The following is a 27707-nucleotide window of genomic DNA, read 5'->3' on the forward strand; positions in this document are numbered from 1 at the left end:
CCCTCCCCCCGCCGCGATAGCGCTCGGCTGCGGTGCGTCGCCATTCATCAACCGGTTCACACCGGCGGCCGCCGCCGCGCTGTGACGCCCGTGGGGCGGGCCTCCGCCCCCGCTCGTCGGCGCTTGGCCTGGGTCCAGGCTGTGATTGGTTCCCGGGGCGCTGACGTCACGCCCACTATAAATGGCAGGGCTTGTGACGCAAGGGCGCTTCGGCGCGCGTATTGGCTCCCTGGACTGCGGGCCGGCGAGGCTGCGCGCTCTCCTCGGAGCCGCTCACTGCAGGATCGAGTCCAGTGTCTCTGCCGCCGCCCGCGAAGCCGCCGCCCCGCGACGACCACCGCCACCCCTGCCCTGCCGCCGCCGCCGCCTCGGGACCGGCTGTATGATTAGGCCACAATCTTCAATGAGTAGACATATTCCTGTGAGTACCCGCGCTCCTCGCCGCCGCCTTTGTTCGGAGCCTGGCGCTCGCCCGCCCGCGTCCCGGCTCGGGTCCCGGCAGTCCCGGTGGGCGCGGAGGCCCGCGGCACGGCTCCCTCCCCTGCGGAGCCCCGTCAGCGGGCGGGGCGCCGGCCTGCGCGGCGACACAGAAGCGCCTTTGTGACCGCAGCCTCGCCCCGGCGCCCGGCAGGCCCGGCCGGCGCCCCGAGGCCCCTTTGTTTGCCTACGGGGCCCCGGGAGCGGGGACGTGGCCCGGGCGGGGCGCGGGCTGCGCGTCACTGCGGCGGGCGCGCCCCGAGACCCCGGCCGGCGCGGGCGGGCGGGCGAGGCGGCTGCTCGCGGTCTGGGCCCGGCTCTCCGGCGTGGAGCCGGCGGGACTGGGCCTGTGCGGCAACCGTGCGCTCTGGGGCCGGGACCGGAGATCGGACAAAATGGCCTCAGCGCTGGCGCCCGACTGAAGGCGCCGCGCGAACCCGTGACCCGGGCCCCAGCGCGGCCTCGCCAGGTGAGCCGCCCGCCCCGCCCCGTTGGCGTGCCTCGCGCCGGCTCTGGACAACCGGGACAAGTCCAGTCTTGTCCCTACTCCGGGGTGGGTCCGGCAAGAAGCGGCCAGGGTCTGAGCCGGCGGAAGCCGCCGGGCCAGGCTGCATGCAGCGAAGGGGTCCCGGCTGGGCCGTAGCGTGCACGTTCCCTGCTGACCTCGTAATGGCCCTAGTGGCGCCTTTTAATCCGGGATTGTTAAGACTCTTCCTGAAACCCCTGGTGTAATGCGTTGTTGCGTCCTGTTGGCTTGTGGCACAGTGGCCCACCAGACCCAGAGTTTTGAGGTTTATCTTCTGTGAAATCCTCTCCCATTCCAGGTGAATTAAGTTATTTGCACTGTAGTTGGGACCGTCGACCTGTTTTTAAGATCCAGATTCTGAGCCACTGCTTCCTGTTACTTTTTATATGAATTTTGTTTGATGGCAGTAAAAAGTTGAAAACCACAAAGCTAGTCATTCCCAAGAGTAAGCGTATTAACGCGTTTTATTCAGATGCGTTGTCTAAGATACAAGTAGATTCAGAACGAACTCCAGCAAACTGGCAACAGTTATACAGATTAATTGCCTTGACTCTGCTATATGACAAACTGACTTAAGCTTCTGCACAGAAATTGCTCTCCCCATCCTCCTCCTCCCCGTGTTCGTTATTGTGATTAGATGCAACAGATAAGTGGGAGGGGGGAAAATCCTAGGTATTTCCTAACTGCCTGTCGTTGGTAGTTTTTCCAGGGTAGAAGGAATTGGGAATTGGGGAACGTCTTGGGCAGAACAGAAAGATACTAGGTATTAGTGGTTACTTCTGCTTTGGTAGAAATCCATCGTCTAACTGTCCCCCCAACCCTCTCCAGCCACTGAGTGACTCCACTCAGTGAAAATAAGCATTTCACAAGATGAACTATTTGTATGTTGCTTTCTGTGCTTCTGATGAAACTGCGTACTTGAAGGGACTCAGACCCAGCTGTAACAGGGATTTTAGCTATTAAATATGGAAATGGTGTGTGATCGGCTTTCAACTGAAAAAAGTTTGTGCCTGGAAATCAGAATACTGAGATAAGTTACTGACTTCAACAGCTTTGCATATTACTTTCTTCATTGTCACTGGAAAGCCGCCAGAATTTACCTTTTATCCTAAGGAAGTAGTATTTAGGATTTGAGGTGAAAGTATAATTGAAATTACTCCCAGTTACTGCCATCTCACTGTAATAGAGTGAAGTCCTTAATGATAATTTCGCCACTAATTTTTTAACCCAGCTAGCGAGTAGATGAAGTTACAGCCTCTTGAGGGCAGATTTGAACAAATTTGAAATAATAAATTATCTTCCTTATGGGACACCTATTTTAAAAATGACTTCTGAGGCTAGTTCCTTTGTTTTGACAGAAAAATGAGCTGGGATTTTGACTTCGTTTTCTGTGATCAGCTAGATTTTCATATGAATTGTTACTAAAAATGTAGCAGAGTTTTTCTGGAAACTGTAACTAGTGTGGGACTCGTAAAGTGAAAACAGAATCAAATAGTTTACATTCAATTTTAAGCCTTTTAATGGTTAAATTTAAATTTAAGCTTAGACAGCTAACGGAATCTTCGGATGTTTTAGATTTTATTCGGTAATTTGTCCATGAGATTACCTATAAAGTGTTAGGAGCATTGCCTGGTACTTCTGCTCTTGTCGGCTTGCTAGTGATATTTCCTAGTCCTCTGTTTACTTCTGTCTACACAAGTTCTTTTATAAACTATTTGGGAGGAGGCTTAACGTCAACATCAATGCTTTCTGTGTGTATATTCTGAAAATACTCTGTGAGTATTCATTTAGTATTTGATACTGGCATAAAACTGATTCAGTTCTTTAAGGAGAACTTCGGAAAAATAAAACTATATTCACTTACTGGTTGTAGTTACCTTGCTTTTGAGACCCTTGAAAGAAATGTAGCTTACAACACCTCCCTCCATCCTTTTGTTTGAATTGGATTTTAGTTCTAGACTGGATAAGTGAAATTTTGGTTTTAAAATACAAAAGACTTATTAAAATTATGAATATCTTTTTTATAGTTATAAAAGATCTTTTAACTTCCAGAGAATCAGATGAAGAGTATCTGTTAAAGGGGAATGATAAATTAATAGGTTAAGGATCACATTAGGTAGTGTATATGCAAGCATTTTGAAAACCAGTTTTTTCTCTCAATATTTTGGTTAAGTCTTTAGAGAAGTAAGTGAATTATGCGAAGAATAACAGCATCAGGGTATTTATGAAGTTTGTAATATGTCAAAATATTTTGGTAGTTGGAAAAATCAATATACAGTTGTATGTAATAATTTATAACAATGTGAAGCAAACAACCAGATATTCAAAGGAATAGTTAATAGAAAAATGTGTAGAAGGAGTATCCACTAAATGCAATAGTGGTATTCTTTGAAGGGGTCTTTGTATTAGATCAGTAATTTAAATTAATCTTTGAATGCTTGTTTTATGCTTATTAATCCATGCATATTAATCTAATCACCCTCATATTTTTGTGGTTCAAGTAAAAAGTTGAAAAAGTGAAGGTGGCTTCAGCCCTGATTTGAACAGATAGTTGCTCACTTAAATACTGTAAAAGCTAAAAGCTTTTGAATTGGAAAAAAACCTTTTTTTATCTCTCTTTTAAACAGCAGTTCTGTGGTGTTCTTGGTCACACATTTATGGAGTTTCTGAAGGGCAGTGGAGATTACTGCCAGGCACAGCACGACCTCTATGCAGACAAGTGAACTGTGGAAATTGATTACTACTCCACCAAGAAGCCCCCGTAAGAGTGGTTAACCTGAACACCAGAAGTGTTGCATTGAAATCCAGAGAGCATTTTTTACAAGAGTCCTGACCTGGATGGGGTAAACCTCAGTGCACTTCCTTTTTATTGCCTCAGTATTACTGGATTGAAGAATTGCTGCTTCTTGTTAGGAGGTTCATTTCATTTTCCATTAGTCCCAACTTCATACTCAAAAGCACTGAGAATTTCAAGTGGAGTATATTGAAGTAGACTCAATTTCTTTGCATCATTTCTGTATTCAGTTTTTAAAATTCTTTCATAACCCAATTGAGTGTTTTTTAACTAAATTAACATGGCTCGAATGAACCGCCCAGCTCCTGTGGAAGTCACATACAAGAACATGAGATTTCTTATTACACACAATCCAACTAATGCGACCCTAAACAAATTTATAGAGGTAAGTTTTGGTGCTTTTTAATGTGTTAAACTGATTGCAGTTGAATAGTGGGGCTTTTATTTAACAAAATGAATATAATTTTCAGGGTTTTGAGGTGGTATGACTACGGTTCAACTCCCCAAAAAATCAGTGTCTTCTTTAGGTTAGAGTAAATTATGCATTTTGAGAAGAACATATACTTGAGTGAGTTAGATTTAAAAGTTAGTATCTTTCTAAAAAATTAATATCTAGTTCTTAACACTTCACGGTTTGCTGAAATTTATATATGGGCAGTGTAACAGTATGGGTCTTCATTGTCTTATAGAAAATTAATTTTATAGGAGCAAGTTCTACTTAGTGGTTTTTCATATATCCCCTCAGCCTAATGACTTACACCATAAACCAAAGTTACTGTACGTCTTAAGCCCCACCTGACACTTAGTATCCAATTTTTGGCTACTAATCTGTTAATTCTTCCCTGGTGGTTGCTAGATAGCAAAAACTCACTACTTAACTCTTTTGACTGTGAGGAAGGACTGTAATGCTGAATAGTATTTGAATGCATACACATTTTATAAATATCTACAGATAATCAGAAACAACACATAGGCCCCCTAGGTCATAGAAATACTTTTATTTTTATCATCTCTCTACTTTTTAAATGCTGGAAGAGGTTATAATTAGTAATAATGCATTATGGTTCTTAAACCTGTGGTTTTAAGTGGTGTGTGGGGATTTTATATTGTATTTTTGAGATGAGTCTTTGAATGCTTTTAATACTCTAAATTACACTGTGCTTAAAATGAGCAAAAGTTTAAAGAGTTACTGGAAGTCAAGTCATATTTCTTTACATTACGTGTGATTCCTTTGGTTCTATGTATTTACCTTTGTTCCTGAATTGCTTCTCATTCTCTTGTTAGTGCTTCATCTAGCCAGTATTACCATGACTACATACAACTTCAGTATATGAAGGGCCTCGGTTTTTTTTTTTTTAACTTAATTTATTAAAATTATGTGATGTTTAGCATTCCCTTTGCTTTTGTGCTATTCTAGTATTGTCACTTAAAACAAGACCTTGCTTCTTTGTTAAATATACATGATTTTCTTTTAATCAGCAATACCTGTTAGATGATCTAAATGATAAGCGGTGAGCAATAGTGATGTGATTATGAAGCCTTCATTGTTTTTTCATGTATGTTTTATCCAGGAACTTAAGAAATACGGAGTTACCACGATAGTGAGAGTATGTGAAGCAACTTATGACACTACTCTTGTGGAGAAAGAAGGCATCCATGTTCTTGTAAGTACTTAATAGTTCCTCTGTGTTTATAATACCATGCTGCAAAAGTTTATTCAAGTAAACCACCAACTTCAAATCAAAAAGCTCAATTTTTAAAGTTACAAAATTATACAGTATCTTAATTTCTGAAGAAAGATGGAAGCTGAGCAAAAGTTTGAAGTAGTAAAAAAAATCTTCATAAAGATCCAGCATGTTATTTGCATTTCTTTGACAGTGGGGTTTCATAAAACAAATGTTTAAATATGTTAAAATGCTCTTGAAAACATTTGGGTGTTAGAATTATTAATGTGGTGTTCATATTGAAAATTTTGAATGTTTAAATACTCTTTTGATTTAGGATTGGCCCTTTGATGATGGTGCACCACCGTCTAACCAGATTGTTGATGATTGGTTAAGTCTTGTGAAAATTAAGTTTCGTGAAGACCCTGGTTGTTGTATTGCTGTCCATTGTGTTGCAGGCCTTGGGAGGTAAGAGAATTTCTTAAATTCATTTAATGATATTGGTCTTAATTCTAGTAAAAACTTGATTTTGACTCTGGTAAAGACTTAACCAGTTTGTAAATCAGTTGGCTTTGTTAGGTTACTTGCTGAGCTAAATTTTAAAGTAGATGAATATAGCAGAGTAATTAATATATCCCAGTACAGCTGGAACTAACGAGTGCTATTGTTGCAATTTATACTTGATTCTGGGTAGAATTACTTACCTAATTCTGTGTTCCAGGTTGTATCAATGTTGTACTGGAGTCAATTTCCAAGCTCCTTGGAAAAAAGGATTATTAATTGTCTCTAAGGTGGTTTGCATTGCATATGACGTATTTTTGATAGAATCCTTGATTCTGGAGATTCTGATTCAGTAGGAACTCATTGCCTAGTAGTGCCAAAACGTAAATATCCATATTTGTAAATCACTGCCACCACCCTCTGCTGCCTCTGCCAAAAAAAAAAAAGTCCTAGTGGAAAAGAGTAAAATGAAAAACTGTCCCTGGGAAGGTTGGTGGTGCAACTGTATCATAGTCTCATTGATAATAAAACAAAGAAGGCAATTTGTCCAGAAGATCTTTAGGAAGAGTTCATGTCTTAAAAAACAAATCTTTAAGTGGAAAGTATTTTTTACTGCTTAGAATTTAGAAAAAACTTTGTGTTTATCAAGATTGGCCCTTTTCCCCTAAATGTTTTCAATATTGCTCTCCATTAATAGAATTAATTTCTAGACCTATTTGTATTAGTTAAGAGCATAGTTCTTTTTTTGGTTCTACATTAAAACCCGAGTTTGATATGTAAATACTGATACTTTAATTTTTTTAACATGAAGTCCAACACTACAGATATTAACATAAGTATACTAAATAACAGTGCTTGTGAATTGAGGAATGTTTGGAGTATTGAATTTTCCAGGATTTGATAGTGAAAAAAATGACTTAGCAGAATTCTTACCTTTCCAGAGCTCCGGTGCTTGTCGCCCTAGCATTAATCGAAGGTGGAATGAAATACGAAGATGCAGTCCAGTTTATAAGACAGTATGTATTTAATGACTTTTCATTTGTACTTTTTATTTCCTTGTTTAATATCAGTGAATTTAATATATTACTATGAAAACCGGTTTGTTTCCAACAGGTTATCTGATCATTTTGTTCATTTTTAAGATAGTATTAATACTAGGAAAGGTCTTAACCTTATTTGCATTCCATATAGATGCTCATATTACAGAGATTCTAGTCCAGTAATAATTCTGTGAATGATTTTATTTTGAATTCTTGATTGAACATGCTGCTTGTTTGTTTGCCTTTTTATTGAGGTATAGTTAGTAGACAATAAAATGCATGAGTCTCAAAGGTAGAGGAAAATATTTTAATCATTCCAGAAAGTGCCCTTATGCTCTTTGTAGTCTTCCCAGCCACCAGGGGCAACCTCTTTGTGATTTGTATCACTATAAATTATTTTTTGTCTTTGGACTTTAAATAAATGTATTCATATGTTCTTACTATTATAACCACCACTCAAAAGAAGATTTAGAAAATTAACTTCTTACTGTCCTTTTTCCATTTACACATGGATGCCTGTCCATATTTCTGCATTAAGTCATGAAGTAATCAAAAGATAAATTGCCACAAGTAAGAGGATGATTGCCTCCTATAGCACAGTAAGTGATAAGCTAGAGGAACTTTGCTTTAAATACTTGATGTTTTGTTTTCTTCCAGAAAGCGGCGTGGAGCTTTTAACAGCAAGCAGCTTTTGTATTTGGAGAAGTATCGTCCTAAAATGCGGCTGCGCTTCAAAGACTCCAATGGTCATAGAAACAACTGTTGCATTCAGTAGAAGTGGGGTGCCTGGTGCCATGCCTTGGGAGTGGAACTTGAGACAGGACCGGATTTGTCATACATACTAGCCAACACATTGGCTTGGTGAATAAGTCAAATGAAGCTTCCATAGGAGTGTTGAAAAGCAGTTTTACCAGACCACAAGCCTGGCAGAATTACAGCCTCTATGTTTGGGTTATGATCAACTGATTTGGACACTTAGCAAAAGATTCTTGCTGTTTAGCATTTAAAATGTGCTTATCATTTGTTCATTTGTACCAATTGACCTTTCCTGAAATCACGCAGTATTCAGTTATGTCTTTAAATGTTTCCATGCCAGAATCTTATCAATATTTAAGAAATTTAGAAAGATTAGGTGCCAAAATACCCAGCACAATACTTGTATATTTTTAGTATCATATAGAACTAAAATCCCAGGAACTATGAAAACTCTGGACCTTACGTGGTTTATTCCTTCCATCATTTCAAACTTAGAACATAAGTAAGGGCCTATGTGGTTATTTGCTCACAGTATGTTTACATCTCCCACGTCATCCCAGTATACATCAGATTTGCTCCTTTTTTTTTTCTTTTTATTAACCAAGTCTTAACAGTGATTATTTAATGTCTTTCTATGAATCTCATTTTGTGCTGTTAAGGAAAACCTCCGTTTTGAAAATCTACATTGTACAGAAGCACATGTCTTTAATGTATCCAGACGAAAAAGCCTTACAGTTAATTTTAACGTTTGCACTTTGGGGTGCAACTTACAGGGAGGGCCTGAAAAAAGAATGGGAGGGGGCGATTAAGTATTTTTAGTAAAATGTTGCCTTTGTCTTGTGCAGAACATGTAGAATATGCGCTTTAATTTAGTAAATATTTTTTTAAAAGGTAGAAATACTTTGTTATTGTAGCTAAAACAATTCTTAATCATAAAATTTCTGAAATTCTTGTAATTTTTTTTCATACTTAATCTGAAGTTGTTTACCAACTTATTTTTGTTTGAAGTATGATTCCCAATCTCTTGCAAAAAAAAAAAGGGTTTCTGCTAATGAATTGAGCAGACATTTAATATTTTATATGCCTTTTGAGCTGTGTAACTTAATATTTGGATACTTGACAATTTGTTTTATTATGTAATTGATAAAATGGTGATGTGTATTAACGTTAGCTCAACCATATATTTATACTGTCCGGGAACATGTGGTTATAGTTCTGTGGGGGAAATAATTTGTCAGTGTTCACCAGCTTGTAAAAATCTAGTGCGAGAGCTTAAACATTAAATAAAGAATGAAATGCATTTATCATCATTGACATTATTTCGCTTAAAGTTAACTTAGTTTGTAAAGAAATGATATGAAACAATTGTGCTTCACTTAGTGCCATTTGAAGTAAAGTGTGTTATTTTTCTTTAACAAATGAAGGAGCAGATGAAGTTAGCACGATAAGCTCTTTAATAGGGTTATGAGAACCGTTTCATATTGAGTACTTTGCATTACAAACAAAATATTTTTAAAGGTTTAGATAATTTTGAACCAATGTACTGTTCTGTACCGAGGAGAAACTAGTAGAGGAAGCCCTTGGTTTGAACTTCATTCCACCAACTAGTGACTGGTTTTGAACAACTTAACTTCTGAGCCTTGGTTTTTCTCATTTGCATATTAATATTTACATACCTTGATAGGTTTTGGAATTCATTCAAATGAGTTTTAGGCATGTGAGTTCTTAACTGTTGTTTCATTAATCTGAAATACTTCTGCATAGCTCCTGTTAATCTAAAGGGACAAACATCCTTGTCCCCTTTTTAATCGATAAAACTAAGTAAAAGCCTCAAAATTTGAGTAAAAAATGATTCTCCACTTCATGTTTTAAAGAATTTGCTTCCATCTCTTCATGCGAGTTTAGCATTTAATATACTCCATTCTGAAAACTTAGAACCAGGGAAAAAGGAAAAAAAAGGACACCTGAGGGAGATTGCCTTTTCTAATCTGAGGTCTTTGTGACTGGGGCTAGTAACTTAACATGGGTAGTTTTGTTTGCAGCCTACTCTTGGGAAGATGATTTTGTGTAATTGATTACTGAATAATTATACAACCCATAAAACATTGTTTTTATTGAGAGGAGGTGCCATCATGACTCATGAAAAATGTCTTGAGTTTGAAACGTTTAGTTCAAATATATGGTGCTAAAAATCAGTTTACTTTATAAACCTTACCTGTATAGTGTTTAACATGATGAGATTTGCTTTTTATCCAAGTATATTTTATCTCATAAATACGACTAATAACAGAAATACCCATAATACATCCTAGGAGATGACATACATGTAATAGTTAAAGTAGAAATAATGAGTTCAGGTCTTGAACACAAGAAGTTATCAGATGGTGTTCTACAATTTGGTTAGTTGATTTGGGACAATTTTGCTTAATAGGATGATGTAAATAGCGACTAGTTGACTAGGCTTGTCTATGAGGACAAAAATGTTGGCATTACTAAGTCATAACAAGGGAAAACGCAGTCTTTTTAAGTTGAAAGAAGAAGAAAAAAAAACTAGAAATGCCAACGGTCACTTGCAGCAGTGCACTGAACCTTCATTTGTTATTCCTCCTAATGCCTTTTCCCAGGACAGTGCTCTTTTGTTCCCATAGCTCCATGCTTAGAAGCATCCAGTCCAATCCAGGCATGCGATCACCTCTGGTCACGTCCCCCTTCCAGCTGAAGCACTTAAAAATGATACTGTGGTCCCTCAACTTGGCTTCAGAATCTCAATCTCTGGAATCAGTTTTAAAATGCCATTCTGTTCATCTAATATCTAAACATTTAAGAGTATGGCAGAGAATACAAAAGCTGGTGTCATCAGATTTTGGTCACCAAATTTTGGGTACCCCAGTCAATGCTTTCTATTGGCGTTCAAAGCAATGTAATTTCAAAGGGAAATGGAAGCGTGATTACTTTTTTTCGTACGTAGACACTGAAGTTCTTTTGAAGTACAGTTTTGAGAAAACATGAAGTGTTTGCCCTACATGTTTATCCTGTGTATCCCCTGGTTCCTTAAATAGTATGTACCTCAACACCTGAGTTGAAAATTCAAGATAGGCTTAAAGTGTGTAACACAACGTTTATGCATTGTTTGGGGTAATAAGCCTAAGCGGAATCTTAGAAGGAAAGCCAAGAAAAATGTATATATATATTGGCCTTCAATTAATTAAGCCAGTTGTATGCATTATGAATGGGAGACGTAGTAATTCTACAACTTGATATATATTGCCAGACTAACCAGATGATTAATATAGCTATTATGACAGCTACCATTTATTAAAGATTTTATAATGTAATTTTCGTAGTTTGATTACCTTTAAATAATCCTATATTGTCCTAAATTTATACATAAGGGATTTGAGCCTTTAGTTAGGTGCCTAGCTGTTAAGTGGTAAAAACTCTGGGATTCAAACCTGTGTGACGATCCACTACACCACACTGCAATGACTGTGTGTATATGCCTCACCATTTTTTAATGTAACCAGTTGTTAAAGCTTTTGAGTTCTTGAACTCGTTGCCTATAGAAATATTTTTTCTTAAGAACATTGTTCTTACAATGTTCATTGTAAATACTGTGATTTTGTAAATTTCTTCGTTGAGCTTGAACCCTTTTTTTACTTTTGCAGAAAAGCCTTCTTGAATTCAGTCAGGATAGGCTAAAATATGCTGCAGAAACCACCAACCCTGAGAGTAACTTGAATTCATTTCTCACTGAAGTTTCATACCTGTCACAGGGACCCTAGCTTATAGAGTGTCTGCTCTCTGAAACAGTGCTAGTTGTGACAGAAGGCAAAAAAGGCTTTGGAGTATAACATAAATTCTAGCGTAAGAAGTCATACATAACACTTCTATTCAACTCATTGGACAGAACTGGCCGCCCAGCACAGGAAATGTAGCCTATTGTACTGACAAGCCACACAGCGTTAATCGCTACACATCAGAATGTAAAGTAGATTCATTTTTGAAGACGATACCCTTGCAGCACCCCACGTAACTGAAATACTGCCGAGGTAGCAATGTTCATATCAGACAAGGTAGACTTTGTTTTTTTCTGAGTAAAGGTAGATTTATTTAGAGAGATACGCAGTATTGCGTAGAGTGCAGGCTGTTTCAAAAGGCAAGAGAAAGGCCACGAGGTGTAGGGGTTGGGTGTTCAGGTTACAGTAAAAGCAGGCACACACTCCACAGACAGGGTGCAGGCCATCTCTGAGGAGGAGGGAGCAAGAGAGGCGGCCACCAGGCGTGGTGGTGCGTTTTTATGGGCTCATTAGCTCCATACCTACAAGTGGGAGGTCTAGTCCAGCTGCCCTGAGGAAAGGGCTGGGGTTCCCAGGAATTGGGCCACTGCCCACTCTCTGACTTTCTGTGGCTCACCTTGGGACTGCCATGGCGCCTGTGGGCATGTTATTTATCATGCTAATATGTTGCATTGGGTGTATATGGAAGCTCAAGGTCTACTAGAAGTTAAACCTCCCACCATCTTCATCCCCAAGGCCAACTGGGAGTTGAATCTTCCACCATTTTGGTGTTAAGTTGCTGTCATTCCTTGAATGGCTCTGCCTGCCCCCTTCCATCCTGTCTCATTCCCCCCTCAGAGATTTTACTCCCATAATTTTTTGGGGTGCAGAGGAGCAATGGTCTGTCTTTGGAAACTGCTTAAGGGCTGAGCTGGGGCACTGACCCTCTATCTCAATACCTAATCTAGGGCTCCCGGGACAGGACAGCTTGTTTTGAGTTAGATGGCGGTGTCCTCACATAGCTGTCATTTTGATGTGGTAACTGTTGTCACCGCTTCCATAGCCTTCTTATGAATCTTCTTGAAGATGAAGCACTTTTGCAATAGCACCAGAGAGCTGTCTATAAATGACAAAAGACTTAAAAGGCATGGTTAAGTACCGAATTACAACGTAATCAGTGAAAAGACTTGGTCACAACCACCAGAATTATGACCGATTACATTTAACTTAACTTACCAAATGATCTTAGTTCATTTACTGTTTCTCTGAAATGCCTCAGGGTTCCTCTTCCACAAACCTTCCACAACTTTCTGTATCCATATTATTTTGTCCCCTATTTTCTTTTCCATTTAGAAGCAAACGGCTTTAGTATAAAAATCTGCTTTCTTCTCACTTAACAAAATGCAATTCCATTCCTTATACCTTCTTTTACTGAAAACACGCATCTTACTTTCGGGCATCCTGACATGTTTCCCTTATTCATTTAGTACCTTTAATTTTACTTTCCTTCCTAGGTGCAACAGAAGCATTATGCTTAACGTTGATGACTGTAAAGATATGTCTGTATTAATCAAACCAACAGATGTAAGCTAGCTTCTATCCCAGATACCTATTCAATACTGAATATTTTCCAGATCCCATGAACCTGAAATTCACTCTGGCGAGTTATGTTTCTATTTCTAAGTATTTACATAAGCAAGCAATTTCCTATAGCCAATTAGATAGTGCTCTTTTACAAATTAATTTTGGCAATGCCACAGGTCTACAACACACATATAGATACATACAAACACACAAACACAGACCTCATAGTTCCCATTCCAGAATGTCAGCCATGAATCAGGTACAATGTTAAGACTCATCAGTTACAAGAGATTGGAGTCAAATCAGGTTTCTGGAAGATGAAAACAGTCAAAGTTGCACATCTAGATGACTAAGACACAAGATTTCTATTTGTCCTTAAGAAGTCCGTTTCCAAATTACTTACCCCCTTTCTCGAAATGTGTATTTTAAAAAGATAGTGAAATAGGGGTTTACCTGGAGAAGACCAGGTAACACTTCCGTCTCAAAGGCTTGAGGAGAAAAACAAGTTGCTCCTAGGATGGCTTTATGCTCCTAATGCCAGAAAAAGTTTTTTTCAATACTCACAAGTTTCTTAAGATAAGTAGGGATGGCTTTTGGGAGTGGTAAAAGGATTGCCATTTGCAGCAACATGGATGGACCTGGAGAATATCATTCTAAGTGATGTAAGTGAAAGAAAAATACCATATAATATCACTTATATGTGGAATCAAGAAAAAAAGACGAACTTACAAAACAGAAAAAGAGTCACAGGCATAGAAAACAAACTTACAGGTTACTGGAGGGAAAAGAGGTGGGAAGGGAAAAACTGGGAGTTTGAGATTTGCAGATACGAACATATATAAAGTGAACAACAAGTTTATACTGTATAGTCCAGGGAACCATATTCAATATCTTATAGTAACTTACGGTGAAAAAGAATATGAAAAGGAATATATGTCTGTTCCTATATGACTGAAATGTGCTGTACACCAGAAATTGACAAAAAGTTGTAAACTGACTATACTTCAATACAAATGTTTTAAAAAACATCGTGCTATTGAATATTTTTGTTACATTAAAATTTCTGAATAAAAGAGTACACTTCAAAGAAAGAAGAAAAAAAAAAAAGAAGTTGCTAGAAGTCAACAAACCAGAAAGCACAGAGCACAGATGACATTTCACTGTTTAACAGACCAGCACCAACCCAATGCTGAGACCCCACTGCTCCCAGGGCTGCCAATGTCACCACCAGGAAGGGCGCACTCACAGGAGAGCACCCTGCACAGGTACTGGACCCGAATGTGCACAGCTTGGAGCAGGATCTTGACACGCTTTCCAGGAGCCAGTCTAACTCTATGACTTTCAGTAAATAAGAGTTTCTTTCCCACTTTTTAAAAAACAGCTTTATTGAGATATAAGTCACATTTCCCACCATTTTAAGTATATAACTTAACGGCTCTTAGAGCATTCACACTTTCTTCTTTGATGCAATAAAGTAACTCAGGCTTCATCCTGTCAACCTGCTGTGTTTGGTCTAAGAAGTTCCGAAAGGACCCAGATCTTGATGAGGACTTCGGTGGCCAGGGCCGCTCCAGGCTGGTCAAGAAACCTGCCCTGAGGGCCTCGGTCTGCACCAACGATGCGTTCCCATCAAGGACCCCGTGAGAAAGCAGCTATTTAACCACAATGTGAAAGAGCCCAGGGAAAAGGACACTCTTGATGCCCAATGAAGAGCCTCTGTAACCAGACTCCATCCACTGTGAGCAGGGCCTGGGCTGAAACTTGGCCATGAGGGTGGGAGGGCTGGGAGAGGTGGGTCCCTGTGGCCCTGGACAGGGCTGGACAGGGCTGGACCGGAGCCCAGCGCCGGAGGGCCTCGGGGGAGAGATGGGGAAAAAGGCCGGCAGGAAGAGAGACAGTGTGTGAGCGATTGAGAGAGAGGTGGGGGACAAGTCCTGGAGCATGACAGGAGGTGACAGAGGGGTCCAGGCAGGGAGAAGCAGAGACAAGAGGAGGCAGGAAGGAAAGAGGGAGTGAGCCCAGGGTGCATGGTGGGGGACGAAGGGCCAGGGTGGCCCGACTCTGGGAAGGGCCCAGAGTGGAGGGAGCAGAAAAGGCAGGAACCCTGGCCTCACAGTCCCTCCCATTCTGAGGCTCTGGCCTCCCTGGAGCTGAGCTCCCCAGGGGTCACCATACTTGCAAACACTGGTACCTCCCACTTTTCTTGGGACTGCTGGTTCCAGCCTCTGTCTGTCCCTGTCAGGCTGACTTCCAGGAGCGTGGGCTGCCCTTGGAGAGGAAGCTCTGGAGCCTGCCCAGTGGGGAGCTGACCCTGACTCCTCACAGACCCAGTGGGGCTGAGTTTCCAACCGCACCGTGGGCCTTCCTGGTCCCACAGCTGGGCTTCAGGTGCCGTGCTGGCCTCACGATCCCCCAGCCTGGAGGGACTGAGTCCCATCCAGGCTGAGCAGGCTTCAGGGATCCTGGGTCTTTGGTCAATGAGTGACTGTATGAATGAGTGAATACAGGGACTTGTATTCATCACGCTGTTCTCAGTAAACATTTTTACCAGTCATTCCTACACAATTGTGCGTCCCATGTTCCTTGAGAGTCCCTCCCCTAGGTAAGTGTGCACAAATCCCCACAGGGCCAGGCTGCAGGCAACATCAAGTGCTCTGTTAACTCTATGAAACCTGCACCTCAACTCATTAGCCTTAAATTGCCCCAGCCTCTTAGACCCGCACATGTGCCTTTGGGAAAAAGATGTGTGTGAAGTCAACTCAGGCCTGAGAATAGCTTTAACTGGGCAAAACAAAGGAAGACTTTCCACTGTTCCTTGAGGAAGCCTACAGACAGGTGGAGACCCACAACCAAAATTACTTTAGAGTAAGGCCCGTATTCCCACTCTGGCACTAGCACGTGCACCATACTGGGTTGCTACCCTCATGCGCACTGCCAATCTGGGGGTGCCAGGTGGTAGGTGCACAGTTTAAAACACCACAGCCTTCTCTTCCGATGAAACAAAGGTCTTGCTTCACCATATCTTCCTCTGGTTGTGAAGTGACAAAAGTCATTATTTGAAGGTCATAACATTGGACACTTGTAGGACTGATGGAAGTTTGTTTCTCTGCCTGCCATCTCTAAAGCACTTTCCATTGACAATCTTGGCCAAGGATGCATGCAGTGAATTAACATCAGGTATGTAGCCCCTTTGGTGTTTGCATCCTGACCCTGTTGTGTATGTGGCCAAATGGCAACTTTTGAAATAAGCTCACGATCAGGATGGTGATGCTAGAGAAACCGGTATAAACTGAATTTCATATATTTTCAAACGACCAGAAATTTTTTTAAAAATGGAGATGAAAAATCTGGAAAATAGCGTAAAAAATGTGTGAAAACTATCTTCGTGGATAAACACAATCATGTGTCATCTAGCATATGTAAAGTAGTAGCCTGGGTTTGAGACCAGTGCTTAAAGCAGTACATATTATGCAAAGACATTAATAAATTCTAGGTACCTTTCAACATTCAAAACGCAAAGGTTTCTTCGTTTTCCAGTCCCTGTGGGTAGGATACATCTCAGTCAGGGGGAAAGGCTGGGCTGGAGCGGAGCACCCGCTGCCCACCAGGAGTGACCATCGCATGGAGAAGTTCAGTGATTCCCCGGACTGCCAGGAGGGCAAACGCAGCCGTGGCTCTCCCCGCGGAAACGGCGCCCAAGGCTGCGCGACGGGAACTCAGCTCCTCCAGCCGGGAGGCGCCGTCGGTCGGAGCCACCCGACGCGGGCGCCCTCTGCCGGCCGCTGCTGCGCATGGAGGGAAAGTGCCGAGCCTGGCGGGGCGACTCGGAGGCGTTGGACCAACTGGTGAGCCTGAATCTGCCTCCTGGGGCTGAGTGCTGAGTGGGGGGAGGTTTGTGGGGCTTCTCCGGGACGGGGTGGTGAGCCGCACAGACCCTCGGGTTTTCTGGGCTGTTCCTGCTGCTTTAGTCTTTACTTTTACAAAAGCAGTTTGAAGAGGGCTTACTGATGAAAGTATCCGTAGGCTGAAGCCTTGACGACTCTAAATCGTAGATGCAGTGGTTTGTCTCCTTGTTTACAGATTCAAGAATGTCTCTGGGGAGAAATCCTGACGCAAATTGAGAGAACAGGAAACTGCCTTGAGTGGGAGCGTGAATACACTAAATGCTACGTAAATACCAGGACATTCCGGGACAACTCCATGTCTGGTCAGTGGAACCAGAAGGTGAAGTAAAAAGGGCGGAAGTGCGAGCTTCTCCGGTATCCTGGTGTGCTGGGCAAAGGCAACTTAGTTGCATTGATGATGCTTTTTCTGGTTGTAGAATAAGGAAAGAGACAAAGATAGATTTGCACTCCATTATGTTGCTAACACCTAAAGATGAATTCTTGCTGGTGAGTGTTTGAATCTGTGTTTTTAACTTGCTTTGATTCTCATAGTTTTAATTATACAATATGCAGGATTCCTCTGTTATGCAAGTCGCTTAGGCATTTCAGAAATCTGACACCATGTGACCTGGTTCAGAATGGAAATCAATGTTGAAAGAAAAAAAAATGGTTTTAGTCATTTGGTCGTAAGAATATTCTGTTTGATTATTATTGGCTTGTTAATCCCAATGTAATTGTAATAGCAGGTGTCTACCTTAGTTATGCCCCATATCTGATATACTTCTCTTATTTATACCTTTAATATAGACTTTCTAAAATTTTTTTTATTTTTAAAATTTCTTTTATATATTTTTATTTATTTATTTAGATTGGTGGGGGGAGGTAGTTAGGTTTACTTATTTATTTTTAGAGGAGATCCTGAGGATTGAACCCAGGACCTTTTGTATGCTAAGCACGTGCTCTACCACTTCAGCTATACCCTCCCCCACCCTTTGATACAGACTTTTAATTTTTTTCCCATTCATTCATACAGGATGGGTGTATTTTTAGGTATTTTTCAAAGGATTATACTTAAGCGATCCATGAATTCACAAAATCGTGGTTTTCATTCCAGTTTAAGTTAGTAACTTATTTTTCTCAGTTACAAATTGTCTTAGAAATTCATCAGTTAAAATGATTAACTATGTTTAAAATTTTTTGAATTTTTGTCAGGAAAATTTTTTTAAAAACCAGTTTTTGTAAGTGATTTTTTACCCCTAACCTAGATTGAGGAATAAATGATGTATAAGATGCAGCACTTATTTCAAGAAAGTAATTTGTTGAATTTTAATGTATGTGTGCAGCCATGTTACTGTCACCACTATCACTACATCCCGAAGGGTTTTCATGCTCCTTCCTCCTTTCTGTCCTTTACCTCCTGTTACGCGTACACTCCTTCCCCTCAAACTCTGGTGTGTGTTTTATAGAATTCCTTGGTATGGGATATGCCACGGTGGTTTATTCCTTACCTTAAAATGGAGCTGACTGTTTCCTTTTGTTTATGGGCCTTAAAGCGTAAACCCAGAGAGGCTCCTCTGCAGGACTGTCCCAGTGTGTACATGCAGTTTGCACATCCATGATGAACTGGTCAAGGGAAAAAGTCCACTTGGGCTTTGCGAAACTTTTTTAAACATCTACTAATTTGGGGAACTTTCCTTCAAAAGAACAAAAATATGTGGCATTTGGTCTTGCTAATAACCACATATATTTCATTATGGGACTACTGACACACACAGCATCATTGATTTATTAACATTTTACAAAACTTGATTTCTCACAAATTTGTCAGTCCATCGTATTTTTGATGTATTTCACATTAGATTGCAGCCATCAGTATAATTCCTCCTAAATACTTCACCATTCCTATGAGAACTAGAGTTTTATATTTTTACATAGTTTAATTTAATATAAAACTTAAGAGTGAAATATACAAATTTCAAGTGTACATTCACTGAGTTTTGACAAATACATACACCAGTACAATCCAAACTTCATTAGGTAAATAACATCACTGTCATCCCAGATTGTGCTCTTACCCTCCGTCTACTTAATCTCTGCCCTCATCACAGGTTAATTTTCCTTGTTCTAGAATTTCATGTAAATAAACACATACTGTATTGCTCCTTCTTCTTTCTTGTTCTGTTCAGCACAATGGTCTGAGATTTATTCATGTTGTTACACGAATCAGTAATTAATTCATTCCCATTGCTGAGCTGTATTCCTCTAAATGAATACCTCTGTTTGTTTAATGTACTGTCTTCAAGGATGCATTTGGAATTATGGCATCTAATTTTCAAGAAAATACAGTGAAATCTAGAGCCATCCCTGTAGAACAGTGCTCAGGAGCAGTTTGCACATAATCTAGGAAATCGGAGAAATTACACCTATTAGCATCACATACATTTTAATGCCTTTGGTTTAAACAAGCCTCAGAAGTTGTTTATTTCAGATTAACGTCATATTTCTGTTGACATAAGTATTTTTGTCCTATGCTGATCTTTAAGTGATAAAAATCAACTATCCAACTAAAGGTGTGATTCAGAAATTTCAGCACAGCATTACACACAAGAACTGGTTGTGTCCCAGGTGAACTGGAAATGGCGCTTTACTTAAAGACACCCACAGTCACAATGTCTAACCATCCTACAAGCCACTAACCAACCACGAGGGTGCCAAGTTGCAACCTTTTTGGAAGCAGTGGGACCCACTGGGGATATGTGCGGTTGTGGTTACCTGTTGGACACTGGCTTGTGATTGTGGAAGATGAATCTTTGTGACAGCTATGTTTTAAATAAATGTCTTTGAGACATTTTATTAGTTAATTCAAATTATGTTAACATGATTTTGATTTCACCTCCTTGGTGTGGTGCCTGACCACCTTCATCCTGGCCCTGACTTTTATGGTTTCCTTTGAAGTCTCTCCTTGCTGCCTGCCTGGGGATTGCTATCCTGGCCATTTACCTCTGGAAGACGATCCTTGCTGTGAGTATATTATGGTACTTTGTACCTGTCCCCTGAATCATAAATACGCAAGGGCTTTGATAGTCCCTGCACCTTGCATTTGTTTCCTTCCAGATTATTAACATGAATGCAAATTGATGTTTGACATCGAAATAACCTTAGAAAATATTTTAAACTTTTAAAATAAGGAACTCAGTATGACGACTATAATCTCACTAAGAAAACTTTAAGACCTAGTTCTTTTCTATGAAAAGGAAGTCATAGATCTCAACCTTTGATAGGCACTTTCTTACACTGTTAAGGACTTGTGACTTATCATAATGATTCTTAGATACAATTTAAGGATATATGAAACCTTAAAAATGTTCATTTCCTTTAATTCAGTGTGATTCCACTTCTCATAACCCCAATGAAATAATCAGACATGCATTTAAAGATGTGTGAGAAGGGAAAATACAGTAGCAGCCTAAATGATGCTTGGTAAGAGAATTGTTAAATTACTGTACATCCATACAGTGTGATATTAGGCAGCTTTTAGAATTCATATATTGCAAAGACATTTTAAGAAATGGACAATATTCTTTAGTATGTGTAAGCACATTTGACTTTTATGATTGGATTACCACATTTTGTTGATTCTTATTTTGTGGTTGGCATTATTCCTTTGATAACTAGGTAGGTTTAAAAGGCTAAAGCTCACCCAGTAAGAAGGCCACAGGGTGTGAGTGAGTCAGGGATGGACCCAACCTCAGGTCTTCTAGGACATGTAAGACCAGGAAAGTCAACCTCTCTGTTCCTGGATCTCCTCACTCACAGAAGGAAGGTAACAGACCTACACCAGGGCTTCTGTAAGGAACAAAGAAGACAGCAGCTGGTCGCAAATTCTAAACAGGTTTAGTTCTGCCGTGCTAGCATTTAAAGAATAACTGTAAATACCATAGCAAAGATCATGAAGGAAGATAGAAGAAATGTGTGTCTTTAAATGCTAGTTCCCTGCCTGGCTGATGGTTCAGCTTTTATTCATTCATTTATTTGTAAGGAAAAATGTTTAAACACTTAGATGATGAAGGATGTTATATTAAACCCTTTTCCCTAAATCATCAGAGATAACAGAAAATGCTTCCTAAGTAGATGGGTGAGTTGCTGATAATTTCCCTGGGGTTTCTGGAATCTATTCCAAGACCTCCAGGGTCTGCCTTTGAATTAAATCCCAAGTATTGTCCCAGACCCACCTCAGTGTCCTCACCCTCAGTCTATACTCCAGGTCACCCCATTTTTCCCTTCCCTGAAGCCGCAACCCCTGCTGGCTTGTAACTGTTAATTCACATACCATCTGAACCTATGACCCGCATTCTTCAAATTCATTATCTTATATTGATACACAACATTTTCATATTTTACCTACATACTATTATTAAAAGAGCATTCATATGTAATACATTGCAAGATTTGGCTGGACAACAAACACACCGGCTCATTCATGTATTTTCTTTTTTTAAGTTTTGCATTCTTCATAGAAACTACCCCGATTCCATGCAGGGAACTAAATCACAGTGTAACTTCCGTTTTGGTGTCCTGCTCTAAGTACTATTCTAAAAACTATCCGATGTTTCGAGGTAACATCGGAGCAAACGCTTCTGACTGCAGCTGCTGTATTCGGGGATATGATGTGTTTCACAATATAGCTGATTTCTTTCAACTTGGGTTCATTTTTAAATGGCTTTACTAAAACTAGAATGAGGTTTTTAAATTTTAAAACCTCGAATACAAAGATAATGCCTGTGCAAAAATATCTCACTCACTATTCACAATGACCTGTAGTTTAAACCGAATTTTTATTAGTATAAAGTATGATGTTTAGGCATCAGAGAAATCATATGGAGCATGCAAATTTGGCTCTCTTGATGGTTGAATCATCTTCCTTTCCACACTTCCTAGGGCTCATCCTTCAGACCTTCCAGATATCAAGCCATGAGAGAAGAAAAGTTGTAATTCACCCGAGTTTCAGTTATAAACTCATCCGTCATCATCTTCAGAGAGTTTGTAAGTGTCAGCTAGATTGCATTGGCCAGCTTTTCAATTACAAGAAATTAATCACTTAAAAGGAGAATGGGACCCACAGAAAGTTTACTCCCTCAGCCTCAAAGTGTCCAGTGTGGCCATAATTTGAGAGTTACTTTATATCTCAAAAAAGTGCTTTAAAGTGCATCCATCTTGTGAGCTGTCTGTGTTGTTTTCATTTCACTAGGAAATTTTAATTAATATTTAATGAGCCCACTCTAGTCAAGTCTGGTGTTTGGTAAGGATAAGACAACAGTCTAATTACATTTGCCACTAACACATGCACACTGTAATTTCTTTTTAAAAAGGAAAGAAAAGAAAGGATAGAAGTTAAAGAAAATGAAAATCTCTCATAACTGCATCACTGATTCAAAGCAGCTCTCACTATACGAAGAGATACTTGGTGTACATCTTCCAAAGACCTGTTACCAATGCATGTAGACATGTATTTTATATTTTTATAAAGAGAATCAGTATTTCTATACTTAACATATGACCAAACATTTCTATCTCATTGTATATAAAACTACATATCTTTTCCCAACTGTACAGAAGCCTGTCAAGTTGACTGGCCATCATTTATTTAACTCATTATTGGTGACCACTTAGTTCAATCCCAAATTTTCCCCACTGAAAATTATGAACATCCTTTACTTACGTCTTTGAGCACATATGTGACGATCCCAGGAATAAACTCCTAGATGTGGAATTGCCAGTGTAGAGATCACATCTGGACATTCTGGAATCCTTCCAACCAGACATGAGAACCCATTTCTCACACCCCCATTCTGGACGGTCCTCATCTTTATGAGATTGTCAATTCAGCAAATTATTCCTATGCATGCTGAATACATGTGACCCTTTATGTTGTATCTCCTGATCCTTAATGAAGCTTGCCTTTTCTTACTGATCAGTAGGAGCCCTTTACAGACACAACACACTATGGGTACTGATCATTTGTTAATTGCACATATTAAAAACATTTTCCCAGTAAGTTTTTTTGGGGAGTAGTCATTTTTCAAAGGAGTAACACAAAGTTTTTTGAGTTTTCTGTTGTCACATCTATGAACCTTTTCCTATGTGGCTCGTGATCTGTGGATATACGCTGGGATAGATCAGTTCCATCCCTGGATGATCAGTGGACTTTTCTATATGTTCTATACATACAGGACATAAAGGAAATGGGAAACTTATGTTATCTTCCCAAATAATTATCCAATTGTCCCCAAATCATTAATACACTAATGAAACTTTTCCCTTCAATAACTGAACAATGTCCTTTATCCCGAGGGTATAATCACACATGTATATTTTGAGTTTCTGGACAAAAAAAAAAAAGCATTTTCTCTCATTTTTAGTTTAACCCCTTGATTGCCATTATAAAAAAAATAAGAGTGCATGCAATTTTATTTTAAATTATTTCTCTAAAGACTATTCTTTGGATAAATGGATTTATTTTTACTTGTGTTTGACCAATCTTACAAGAATGCATTAAGAATTTTTCTCTACTGAAAAAAAAAAAGCTAAAGCTCTAAACTGTTCTTAGAAACAATAATACATATATGTAAATTTTAAAAATATGTGCAGTATATTGTACGTATGTTTTTACATGCAGTATATTGTATATGTGCAGTCAAATTGTAATAATTCTACCTAAAAAAATTCAAAAATGCAAAAAAGAGAAATGGACAAGGTTAATGTCAAATGGAAAAAGCAGAAACCATGAGTTTCTATACAGTGTAGCTTAAAAGGTATATGCTTCTATGTACAGTAAGAACAAATTAAAAGTGTTGCATGAAAATATCATAAAATAGAAAAAAGAAACATGCTTTTCTATAGGGGACAAGGTAATTTTAAAGTTTTTTCTAATGCATTTCTGTTTACAAAACTTGCTGATTTGATTATGTCTTGTTGTGCTCATATAATACCTTCTTTGGAAAAGCATTATACTCTCTGAACATGTGCAGCAGTCTTTTATTAACAAACCAAGATGAAACTTGAAGATGTGGTTAGATTAAGACCAACACTAGGGCATAGGTAACTGCTATACATAACTCACTGTAGTGAAGTGAAATGGTCCTGGCAAAAAGCATCCTCTGTTTACTCTGTCACATCCTCTCATTTCTAAGCACATTGATGTCCCAGGCACCCTTGGACATGGTTTCTATTTTAGGATCTGTTAATACGTTAACTTAGGAGAGAGCAGGACAAGAGCTTATTTGAGAGATGCGTCAGTTATCCAACGTTGTCGGGAACAAATTATTCTGTATAAACGAGCTTTGCAGATGACTTAAATTAACTGGTCCAAGTGGCAGAGTTTGGAGTGCAAAGTTCTAAAATTGAGAACAGATCCCCTGACTTGTTAATTATAACAGACCTGTCATTGTAAGTGAAATATCCTCATGCATATTGATTGGAAAATTCACTCAAATCAAAGGTCTTTCTCCTGGATTTCTGTGGCGTGTTTTATCCCTCACTGGCCATGAGATGCCCTGTGAAGAAAGAACATCACAGGGTGCAAAGGAGGTTGGAGAGGGAGAAGGGAAGCAGCTCATGTCTCCACTCTGCTTCCCGCATTTGGAACAGCCCTCTGCTCTGATTTTCAAGGGACTCTTGTCTGTGTCCATATTTTGCCCCGTAGCCTCAGCACGCACTTTTGCCCCTCAGTCCTTCCTCTGGGTCACATGCCTGTTGCTCCTCCCGCTCATCTCTGCCTGTGAGTGAGATGCCATCGGACAGAAGGGGCTCACTGCTGAGCAAAGTGTGACTTTAAAGGGATATCCTTGGCTTTCCCCTTTCCCGGTGCTTTTCCTGTGATAGCATTATTGTAGGTGCTGTTTGACTACTGCATGATATTCTGATATCTTGGCAAGTTTTTCAGGATAAACTCAGCATCTGATCGCCATTTATAACTTTTGATTTGGGAACTAGGTACCAGGGGCCAAGACAGTGTGTGTTTACATGGTGTTTGACAGGGGCTTTGCTTGGATTTTTTTGAGCTGCCATCCAGTGGTGTCTTTGGGGGTAAGTCACACATGGGAGCTCTTTATACCCTTTTTATAAATGTCAGCTGTCATTACTGTTGCTGCTTGTGCATTTTCTCTAGCCAGTCTCCACTCCACCTCTCACTTGGCAACCTTTGTCACTAGTCATCTGGGAAAGATCATAGGACCTGATTTGTTGGAACCATTTGATGGTTCAGCAAATAGTTAACAGTGAATAAAAGAGTTCTAAGGTGTTTCTGGTGTGTGAAAGAGGCATATCTTAGTCCAATGATTTTGCCTTTGCTACTGTTTCCTAAGAGTCTTTGAAACGGTCCTTGGTTCTGGATTATTATGGCCATTGGATTTGAGAAAAAACAATGCCAGGTAAATGGTGCACTAGGATAGTAATTATAAATATCTGCCATTTCCATGATTAAAGTTAAATAGACTGGTGCTCATTTAGAAGACTGTAAACAGAGCTTTTGCTCTAAAATAAGATATTTACCTTGATTCTCTCTCAGAAATGGGTTAGGAAATATCACCAACTGAATAGGAAATTTTTTATTTTTACTTTTAAAAATTCTATGAATTAATTATGCTGTGCTGCATCACTTGTATACTGCCATTGGGTCAAAGTTTGGCTTGTTAGGAACTTAAATTTCTACAAAATAATATGCTTTTACATCAAATTTAATTTTCTTTCTGTCTCTTCTAAGTAAAGCCTCAAATATTTCAAGGTACGATTTCAGGCTTCTGTTTTCTTTGTAATATTTTCTCAGTACAGGTGTTTGTGTTGGTTCTAATTTGAGTGGATGTAAATACCTTGACTTCTCAGGTCTAATTTGCCTCTTCAGAATTTTACTATTCCTGGTTTGTGGCCTAAATGACAGCATTTTAGGATTGAGTCACCACCTGTTGAGACAGGAGCCCAGGAGAAGGAACAGGTCACACTGGTAGGAAGAAGCGGGTGCATTTAATTCCATTTAGAAAAGTTAGGGAATCTGGTGAGTCTGAAGTTTGAGGGAAGTACTTTGGCCTGACCTGGCTCACGGGGAAGTGTAAAGATTACGATACTGTCTGAGGTTATCAAACTTACGGCTTAGAGATGAAGACAGGTATCGCCAGTCAAAGTGTGTGTCACAGCAGAGGCTTCAACTATGCGTTGAGTCCTCAGTGGAAGGAGCTTCAATGTCACTAACGAATGAGTGGAAATGAAAGGATGTAAAATGCGGATAATGAGGTCTGTGCAGGCTTCCCAGGCTGTGACGGTTATGTGGAGCTGTGTGTGGGGAGGCAGGACAGCCGTCTGGCACACATTTATTAGGTCCTCGAATGCGGGTGTTTCTTGTGGCGAAGTGCACCCCCAGGGTAGGGTATAGAGAGGTGTGACCTCAGGGCAGCAGAGATGTCACGTTGTTAAGATAGAGGGTAAGTCTGTACTTTGGGGTCAGACAATATAATTAAATGCCTGGCAGGAGGTTGTGGCATCCTGGTCCCTGCTCTCGGGGCTTTCCATGGTGTTATCCACCTGTAAGGCGAGTGTTTACCTACACGGTGCATGAGAACCTTCGCGTCTGGGGCTGATGACTCTTGTGACTCAGATTGTAAGGTGTTCGTGTTCTCAGCAAGTAAGTGGTAAAGCCAAGGTTGTACCCAAAGGTGTGTGATTCCAACGGCTGTGTCCTTCCAAGCCACCCACCCTGGTTCTTATGAAAGGAAAATTTCTGGGCAGCAGGAAGACATTGGAGGTCTGAGTAACCAAGCAAGTGGTATTAGAAAGATTTCTCTGGGTAATTTAAACTGTGGGCGGAGGTGGGGAAAATCTGGAAGAAGTCACGAATTTTCTTTTTTCTTTTGATTTTTTAAAGCAGTTGCAACAATCTGCTTACTTTATTGGTGACAGGAGGACAACATTTAAGTACATAGGGTGTTTGATTTTTTTCTCTTCTGTATCTATTGATGGAGGTGCTATTTGAACTGTTGACATTTTCTAAGCTGTATGTTCCTTAATGATGTGATACTAGGTGGAGACACTGTATTGTGTTTCCCCATTTTTGAAGAAAGGTTGAATAGGAATCTCACTTTAATAGAGTTCTTACTTTCACATTTGTTTTTTACATTTAAAATGCTACTAACTAAATTTGCCTTCTTCAGGGATCACAGTAATGCTGAAAGGATATTTTTGCTCAGAGTACCAGGATAATGTGGCTTTGCTTTTGAAATGTTGGGGTAATCTGATTTTGCTTGTTTTGGTGATAATATTAGAGATTTTTTTTTTTATCTCTTTTTAGTTAATTTATACCGAATTTCTGAGGCGATCAAGCATTGCATGAACGAAAACTCAGAACTTGTAGAAGAAATATGCAGGTGCACACAGAAGGCATAATCATCCCTTCATTCCCATTCTCATGGCCTCCCCTTGAAGGACGTCTGCCTCCTTCTAGCTCACTGACTTCACTGTCTCTTCTTTCCTCCTGGTGTTCCGTTTCATTATATTCATTATATTTGCCCGTTCAAAGCAAACATCATACCCACGTAAAGTACTGTTTTCTTTGTTTCTGTAAGGACTCACCCACAGGAGATTGGTTTTGCTATAATTAATGGTTTTGATTTCTGAATCCATTCTTACATAATTGTATAGATCAACGAAATAAAGAAAT

General features: G+C 39.8%; 2 protein-coding genes, 1 long non-coding RNA gene and 1 pseudogene across 4 annotated transcripts; 2 read left to right on the forward strand and 2 right to left on the reverse strand.

Annotated features, from left to right (window-relative positions):
* LOC116279086 (otoferlin-like) overlaps positions 1-27707 on the reverse strand; it is a 445501-nt pseudogene that overhangs the window by 369964 nt on the left and 47830 nt on the right.
* On the forward strand, positions 9-3769 carry LOC140697628 (uncharacterized). The gene is made up of 2 exons (XM_072965466.1): positions 9-421; positions 3631-3769. Exons 1-2 carry the CDS (start codon positions 182-184, stop codon positions 3724-3726), a joined length of 336 nt encoding a protein of 111 aa, XP_072821567.1. The 5' UTR covers positions 9-181; the 3' UTR covers positions 3727-3769.
* Positions 4045-9058, forward strand: PTP4A1 (protein tyrosine phosphatase 4A1). 2 transcript variants are annotated; one of them, XM_006215794.3, is made up of 5 exons: positions 4045-4182; positions 5369-5461; positions 5799-5929; positions 6904-6978; positions 7660-9058. In XM_006215794.3, the coding sequence occupies exons 1-5, from the start codon at positions 4078-4080 to the stop codon at positions 7775-7777; spliced, it is 522 nt and encodes a 173-aa protein (XP_006215856.1). In that variant the 5' UTR covers positions 4045-4077; the 3' UTR covers positions 7778-9058. The 2 variants fall into 2 exon arrangements, with proteins under 2 accessions (XP_006215856.1, XP_072821565.1); XM_072965464.1 differs by having other exon boundaries at positions 7664-9058.
* On the reverse strand, positions 14276-20863 carry LOC107034683 (uncharacterized). Its single transcript, XR_012074775.1, has 3 exons — positions 20703-20863; positions 18511-18696; positions 14276-17630 (listed from the first exon to the last, which is right to left on the reverse strand). It is a non-coding gene; the product is annotated as an uncharacterized lncRNA (long non-coding RNA).

Source organism: Vicugna pacos, chromosome 8 (assembly GCF_048564905.1).
Source record: "Vicugna pacos chromosome 8, VicPac4, whole genome shotgun sequence".
NCBI lineage: Eukaryota > Metazoa > Chordata > Mammalia > Artiodactyla > Camelidae > Vicugna > Vicugna pacos.